Genomic DNA, 8,718 nt, shown 5'->3' on the forward strand with positions numbered 1-8,718 from the left:
GGGGGAGTCGCGGAGGGGGGGGGGGACCCCCCCCGACGTTAAGGCTTTGCAGTAAACGGCTGGGGAAAGGCCTCCTTTCCCTCCACATGGATGAAGCCGTGACGTGACCCTTAGTAGCGAAAGACAGCACGGACACACGGAGACATGCAGCGACGCGGTGCGCAGCGGCGGCGCTCGCTCGCAGACACATGCAAGCGCGCGCCGGCTTTCACGTTGCCAACACACGCGCGCACACACTTACGACACGCGCACCCCCCCGGATTAAGACAGAAACACGCACACAGACGCACACGCACTCACAATCAATAGTTCGATGAACAGATTCTTTACCCCTGCCTGTCTTATTTTTGTATCTTTTTTCTTTTTCTTTTTTTTCAGCTAGGTTTCTTGGCAGCGTTACAGTGTGTGTCCCCCCCCACCCCACACAGCCTGATCACCTTCCTCCCTCTCCTCCTCCCCCCACCATCACCCCACGCCCCCACCCCCCAGTCCATGGTGGGTTGCCTCTGGGGGGGATGAGGAGATGGAGAGGGTTGGGCGGGGGGCTCAGTAGTCTGCGATGGGGGCCAGGTCTGGGTGGAGGTCAACGCTGATGTTCTTGTAGAGGCTGCTTAGGGCGATCTGGGGCGTATAGTGGAGGTTGTTCAGGCCGTCCAGGTGCTGCCTCTCTTTGGAATACCTCAGTAGCTTATACCTGGGGAGGGAGGGAGGGTGAGGAAGGAGGGAGGGAGGGAAAGTAAGGTAGGATCCAGTCAATGTGCCCACGGGAAGGGCTTGGGTTAGCTCGAATACCTTGACTCTCCCAGCGGGAGATACCTCTGTGGGCTTGCAGTCTGTGTGTGTGTGTCTCTCACCTCCCGAGGAACTGCACCTCTCCTCTGTGGTGGTGTGGGATGGACTTGTATTTCCCCATCTCTCCCTCGGGCCGCGTCACGTTGAAGCCGGCATAGTGCACCCTGGGAAGGGAGAGGCAGACGGGGGGGGGGGGAGGGGGGTTAGTGGCTCTCTCTGGACCGGACCCCCACCGCCCCACCCCCATCCACTGGCCCTGTACAGTTGGCGGCGCGTCGCCTGGAAATGACTCACCTGTTCCACAGGTCGTCGTCCTCCCCTCCCCAGCCCCAGAATGCGTTGGGAAAGCCGTTGATCTTGCGGAACTGCTCGACGGTGAGGCCGCTCACCCCGCCGAAGAACTCGCTGTACGGTAGTCTGCGAAAACAAACAAGCCACCAAAAGAACCCCGGGTGGGGGGTCGTCACGCGATCAGAGTAGCAGGACGCTTATTCATACACGGTCAGGAACACATAGGATGGTCGGGGGGGGGGGGGGGGGGGGGGGGGACACGCGGACGGAACAACACAGCCTAGCTCTGTCTGGGAGTGAGTGAACGAGACGACAGAGGAGGTGGAGAGGGAGGGGGGTCAACAGAAAGAGAGAGAGAAAGAGAGAGAGAGAACCTTACCATTGTGTATCACAGGAAAGCACCAGGCGACAAAGAACAAGACTAGCTGTGTTACAACACACTCATGGACAGGAGACACACCGACACGCACGAGAGAGAAGAAGAACAAACAAAAAAAGGGCCCACAAGGCTTATTTAGACAGCTTACAAACTGAGACGAGAACACATGGAAGACAGAAAAAAAACCCACACACACACATAATAACCAGAGCGTAAAATCTGAAAAAGCGAAGGTCTGCTCAGGGAGTATGAAGAAGCTAATGAGTTATTTCCCTTCAGCCATTTCTTTCTCAGTTTATTTCCTGAGTGCCACAACCCCTCTAATCCTCACACTCAGCTGCCTAAAACATATTCAGGGCATTCACTAAAGAAACCTTCAAGTTGAGAGGTTTCTCAGTTTTTTTTGTTTTTTTTTTTAAGTAACAAAATAAAAGCATGCAAAAAAGGGGCACAAACAGGAATCCTTCAAAAAAAGGGGCAATTGACTCAAATCGACTTTCCCCCCTCAAACGCATGTGCACTTTAAGAGCAGATACTAAGCGAGGCAGGATCTTAAGGGCGTATTCTGAGCCAGCCTGCGCTCACAGCACTCCAGCGGGGCAGCCGGCCAGGTGCACCCCAGCCACGAGGCTGCTCCAGGAAGATAGTGACACGTCAGCCTGCGGAAGCCTCCTCGCTAACAGATCGCCGGATCTTTCCGCCAGCTTAACACCTAGCTTCCACAGACGCCATGCGTGCCTGGATGAAAGCTTACGCTGACTGAATCGGGCATCCGCGGAATCCGCCTCTGAAAGGCGCTCTCGTCGCGGGCGAGTTGGGAGGTTTTTTTCCCCACGGCCACGCCCCTGCACGTACTTACATGTACATGTACTTGTCCAGCTTGGCGGCAAAGTGGCGAGGCATTTGACCGCAACCGTAGTAGTTGCGGTCGTTCTCGGGGATGTGGTCGACGTCGTGGAACACCAGGCAGTCCCAGTCCATGTCCTTCATGGCCTCGCGGTAACCCACGTTGAACAGCATGGCTCTGTTGAAGGGCTGGCTACCAGTCTGATCACACACACAGACAGACGAGCAACTGTGAAGCTTAACCAATATGTTGTGAACAAATAAACACTATTATATGTACACACACACGTTTACCAGAGAACCCATTCGCTCACCTGCTGCCACACACACACACACACACACACACACACACACACACACACACACACACACACACACACACACACACACACACACACACACACACACACACACACACACACACCTGCTCGATGACGTAGAAGGCAAACTGCAGCCTCTGTCTCTGGAGCATGGGCGTCAGGTGCTGGAAGAGGATGGGCAGGTGCTCGTGGCGGTTTCGGAACGGAATCAGTATGGCAACCTGCGAGGAGAACGGGTTGGAATCTGAAACTCAACGGGGGCTCACAAACAACTCTGCGCGCGCTCGCGTGCGTGCACACACACACCTTCCAGCGTGGCTTGCAGTCCTTTGGTTTCCAGTGGCCCCCGTACCGAATGTCCAGGTGCTTGGAGAACTTCCTCTCAATCTGCTCCATGGGGATCTCAGTCATGCTCACATCCATAGGACCCTCTGTGTGGAGAAACCACAACACACACACACACACAGAGTCAGTGTGTGTGATTACTGGCAGACATCACTTAGGTGCGGTGCTGGCACATGAAGATCGGTGCCACTGCCACAGAGTCTTGGTGCCAGGAAATGTGGGAACATTGAATGTACCGTGATAGTCAATCAAGTCAGGTTGAACCGGCTGTCTGACTGTCTGAGATCAGCCGAAGGGCAGACAGAGCAGGCTCAAATCATCGAGTGTGTGTGGTGTGTGTGTGTCTGTGAGTGTGTGAGTCTTGGAGAGAACAAAGAGCGCCATAGAGACAGCCCTCCAGTTTGTCTTGCGATTTCACCGATGCCACCTGGATTACAGGTGAATACTCTCCATGCAGCCAAATGACCCGTTGATTAAGGCAGGGCAGCGAGGGGGGCGGGGTGGGGGGGAGAGTGAGAGACTCAGGTGGGTTAGGGGAGTTCACCACAAAGACTGTTACATAACAGCCAGTGGCACAGGATTAGGAGAGCAGGCGGCAGGCTGAAATCCACTCAGAGCTGCCCCTGAAAAAGGGAGATTAGCACCACCTTCACCAGCAGATTAAGAGGGTAGACAGGCAAACACCATGATCATGTTATGGTTAATGCACAGGGGTTAGCCAGGGGATTAACCTAGCTAGCATCCTTAAGTAAATCCCTGTGTTTTTGCTACTCTAGTTAGCTTACTTACTCATAGAAGGTAAGCGTTCTGGGCAGGGAAGGTTCTGGGCGTAGGTGAAGTTTTCCGGGAGGTATGTGGTTGGCTGGGCCACATACTCACTGGAGTTAATGCCGTCTGGGTAATCTGAGAACGAACACAGAGTTAAATGAGACATGACAAGCCCTCAGGACCAGAAACTAGCCTGTTAATGACCTTTCAGCTAGGTGTTTGTGTTGTGTGTTTTGTATTTACCTGTGCCGTTGAGGGTGCTGTTCTTATTGGTGTACAATCGGATCATTTGGCCAATGGTCCTTACATTGTCTCTTAACATGATGCCCTGGGCCTGTACCATGAAGAAGTAGGTGTTGGCTAGAAGAGAGAGAGAGGGGGGTCGAATATTAGTTTGTTTGTTTGTTTGTTTAGACACCTTGTGTAATTACACCCCTGATAGGGAGAGATTGACAAGCACCCAAACAGGAAGTCCAAATGCTTCTTGTGTCGTCAGCCTAAAAGCTTTCGCGCCCCTGGCCTCCTGAGGAACAACCTTAGCTGTCACACAATGCCACGGCTTAAACTCCCCACGACAAAACGCCGGGGGAGATAAGAGACTCCCGCCAAGCAGGAAATCACCGTCTCCCACGGCTACAGACGGCAGGACCAGCTCCAAGCGCAGCCGGGGCCTCTGAATCATTTATCACCACTACTGCAGTGAAACAGGGTGCACACAGAGGTGTGTACACACACACACGCACACCATCCTAAAAAGGAGTGTCCTCCCTCCGGCTCTAGGCACGGAGGCATGCGTCCTGCTTCTCTCAGCTCCCGGAGCGGGGGGGGTGGGGGCCTTGTGTTTGACTTGCTCCAGCCCCTGGTAACCAGGGCCTCACGTTGAATCTTCTTGTGACTGACAAGCGCTTTGATCTCAGCCTGAATGGGGAGGGCCAGTCAGACAATGAGAGCGTCGAGTGATGGATACCGGGGGGAAAGGCCTCGCTCTCCCATTCCGTGTCTGCTGCCGTGCCGTGCGGCGGTGTGTCCACCTCCATTTATGTGCTCGTGGATCAGTATTGCTCAGGGGCTGATAAGGGGCCTTATCAGAGAGCAACCAGACCACCTTGGAGGGGAGAAGATACTAAGGGGGATGGGAGAGGTCAAGCGAGGCTCGGGAACACACGCGTGCACGCAACACACACACACACAAAGATAAACAAAGGGGTTTTATACCACCTGATGCCGTTCACAAAGACCACTGATTGCACTTGACCATGTGCTAACTGTGACCATGTAATCCTGCCTCCGATCCAAGCAAATCACAGACGCTCAACCCACTAAAGCGTTCCAGAAAACCAAGTTCACAAGCATTTTAATGTTGAAATGACCTACATAGAATAACCTACACTCACACATTGAGAATATGACCATGAAAGTGAAAGCCTGATCAGGACTAACTGGCCTAAATGATCTCACAAGCCAGTCCTAATCCATCGCTAATCTTCCGTACTGGGGAAGTGATAACGTATCAGATTTATTCCTGAAATAATTGACTAAATCAACTGTATGTATATCGGCATGGGTTACATTTCGTCATTTAGCAGACGCTCTTATCCAGAGCGACTTACAGTAAGTACAGGGACATTCCCCCCGAGGCAAGTAGGGTAAAGTGCTTTGCCTAAGGACACAATGTCATTTGACACAGCCAGGAATCAATCTGGCAACCTTCAGATTACTAGTCCGATTCCCTAACCGCTCAGCCATCTGACTCCTTAGCCGTGTTGTTCCATGGTATCCTTGCCTGGAGCACTTACCATATCTTTCCTAAACTAGCTCATTGACCCATTCAACTCATTCTCAACTCATCAAGCTCCATGCCTCTGGAGCCTTGGCTAATAGCAGAGTAAAGACAGCATTCTTGAGGGCCAACCCATTAGAAATTAGTAACTAGCTCACTGGGTTTGACATGCGAGTGCTTACTGAAGTCGACACATCCTTCAGCTATAGTATCTGTGTCATGTGTAAGACAGACTTGCCATCTGCCAAGGCCAGATGTGTCCCTGTTTATACATCTAATGGGCCATCTTGTGCAACTGATTATTGTGGGCTCCCACCCTTGATAAGTCACAACTGTAAAATGAGCATTACTGTCGTGACGGGTGCAATAAATAGCTAAATAAGGTAGACTACCTAACCCTTAGCTATAGTCAACCTTGCTGACCAGTAAAATAACTGACTGACTAGCCGGTTAATGTTAGCACTAGAACAGCTGCAGAAACGACGATGCCAATTAAATAACATGAATGAATTATAACAGTATGGATAATTAAACAAATGAAGTTAGCAAGGCATTTCAAAACACTCACCTATTCCAGGAGCCACATATATGAAATAGAGACATGTGGTGGACATTGAAAAGAAAAAGATAAAGGCCAAAAAGGAGCGGTTCGACACCCGCAGCAGCCGCCTCCAATTCACCATGTTTGCTCAGACCCACTTGTGTCTTGTCGATATGAATCCCATAAAATGTACAGTTCGGATGAACTTCCTCCAATAAAATTGCAATACTAAGGGTTGCTAGCTTACTGATATGGTCACTGATATATTACCGACACAGCCCACATAGCTTGGGCAGGGATGCAGCGAAAAGGCTAGCGCTAACTAGCTATGTTGGCTAGTCAGAAAAAACCGTACGGCTAGCTATCCTGTCAATAAATTTCCAGATCGAAAAATGCAGGCCTGTATTAGGCACTGTCAAGCTTCAAAAAACACCGTCGATTGGGCATACTGAAACCGTTAGCTAGCCAGCTGCTGATATGGTAGAATAATACTATTTTCCCTACGAATACTCATGATAGTGTTCCATGTTTGGGTGTGTTGCAAGCTGGCCAGACTAGGATCTCGCCAGCGACGAAGCGGGTTTAGCTTAAAAAGACCATGGGGTCTAGCTAGCCAGTCTAGCGTTAGCTTAGCTAGCTTTGGGAAAACGTTGCCTCCTCCTCCCACACGTCTCGGCCCACCCGGTGATGATGTTTCCAAAACACTTGCTTGGCAAGGTACTTCCCTTAATCACGAGAAACGGAAATTAATACTCTCGAGGCTTTTGGCAGTGATAATGAGCCATAGTTCTTGGACAATAATAACACCTGTTTGGATAACTGAAGTGAAAATATACAGTAAAAAAAAATCAGGTTTCGTTCCGTTTCATTTTTGCTGGCGCTGCAGACATTTCCGGTGGGTGTAACCTGCCCCCTTCTCCATGTCATTTGTCACCATGGCAACCACGGGCAGTGCGATAAAAAGTACCGTTACCCATGAAGATGAGTTTATAGTGTCATTGCACTCCAGGCAATTGTTATATTGTCAGGTAGCAAGCTGCCCTAGAAAGATGACATGGGAGCTTACAATCGATAGTAACACTACGGACTGTAAATAAGTAGCTATCTAACTGATGCACATTCATAATTTCAACATGTCAGTTAGTTAAAGAAGACATGATTTTGCAGATTTGCAAGACATTGGCATCAGTGAAACATTACATTCCTGAAAGTGCTCTTGCTGTGAACATGTAAGTGAGCACTATGTATTAAATACAATGATGTTCTGGAAGGACATCATTGTACAACAAGCTACGCGTCACATTCTTTTCTTGTGCATCTTGTGAATCTTGAAATTCCTTCAATCACACCACACCACCATCTTTTATGTTCCATTTTGTGCCAGTAGCGAAGCCAGGATTGTATGTTTGCAAGGTGTCATCTTAAAATGAGGCCCTGGGTGAAGCGAGCAGGAAAGATTGTGGCTGACCCCTGTTACCCTCGACACCCACTGTTCCAGACACTTCTTTCTGGCAGGAGGTTGCAGTCCATCAGGACCAAAACCTCACGCCACAAAGACAGTTTATTTTCAACTGTTGGTGGCTAATGCGTTACATTAATGCACTTCTGGTCACTGTATTGCACCTTGCACAATGCCCTTGAACAGTTAAATTGCACATATTTTATTCTATTATAAAGCATTCTTTCTTATAATTGCTTTTTATTTAACTGTAGATTTATCCAGTTTGTATTACAGTACTTGTTTAGTCTTTTTTCATATTTATATTTCTATGTTTACTGTATGCACAAACCCACCAGAGCAAATTCCTTGTTTGTGGAAACATTACTTGGCCTGTGGGCTGGTCTGGATATTGCCAGTAGATGGCATCAACACACAACTCTCTGCTGTTCTGGTGTCCTCTCCCATCCTGGAACAAACTCCAAGCTGTAGACTGGCCCTGGCAGAGGTTCAAACTGCAAGTAAGTGTGTCTCTGTATTGAAGCCAAAATATAACAATATCTTCTCAACCATGGCATTTCCTGGTTAGTCGTCATTCATCCAAATCTTGCAAAATGTTTTTCCTGTAAGCTTTGACGTACAGTATGGTTCTCTTCACGCCTCGAAGGAAGCAAATGAGATAGTTATGATATACCCAAAACATTGCAATGAAATCTATTTTCTGTTCGCGACAATGATGAAGCCTGTTATTTATAATCTGAAAAGCATGGCCACACCATCCTAAATGGCATTCACTCACTGCTAAACTGCTAAAACACTTCACCATGTGCTTTCCCCCATAAGGCATGATCGATAGCACACATAGGACTTGGAGGAAAGCAAGAGATGAATTATTAGTGGTAGGCAAACAAAATGAGCAATGACCTGGTGCTAAATGTGATCTTGTCCATTAGCTAATTAAAGCACCTGCTTTAGCATATCTGGGTATAGCCTGGCTACCGCATCGTCAGTCAAAAGAGATCAAGGTTGAACAGTAGGACACTGGGACACTAACCAGGAATCAGGGAAAAGCAGCTCTAGTGCTTGTGTGAGTGCGTTTAGTGATTCTTAAGACCTTTTTCACAGCCTGCCTGCCTGCCTGCCTGCCTGCCTGCCTGCCTGCCTGCCTGCCTGCCTGCCTGCCTGCCTGCCTGCCTGCCTGCCTGCCTGCCTGCCTGC

At 49.5% G+C, this 8,718-nt stretch overlaps 1 protein-coding gene across 1 annotated transcript; it reads right to left on the reverse strand.

The window, feature by feature from the left end:
• b4galt6 (UDP-Gal:betaGlcNAc beta 1,4- galactosyltransferase, polypeptide 6) lies at positions 1-6,967 on the reverse strand. The gene is made up of 9 exons (XM_047049908.1): positions 6,090-6,967; positions 3,985-4,101; positions 3,763-3,876; positions 2,935-3,059; positions 2,733-2,849; positions 2,322-2,509; positions 1,087-1,209; positions 855-956; positions 1-694 (listed from the first exon to the last, which is right to left on the reverse strand). Exons 1-9 carry the CDS (start codon positions 6,202-6,204, stop codon positions 547-549), a joined length of 1,149 nt encoding a protein of 382 aa, XP_046905864.1. The 5' UTR covers positions 6,205-6,967; the 3' UTR covers positions 1-546.
• Positions 6,968-8,718: the final 1,751 nt, after the last annotated feature.

This window comes from Hypomesus transpacificus, chromosome 26 (genome assembly GCF_021917145.1).
Source record: "Hypomesus transpacificus isolate Combined female chromosome 26, fHypTra1, whole genome shotgun sequence".
In the NCBI taxonomy this organism is placed as follows: domain Eukaryota; kingdom Metazoa; phylum Chordata; class Actinopteri; order Osmeriformes; family Osmeridae; genus Hypomesus; species Hypomesus transpacificus.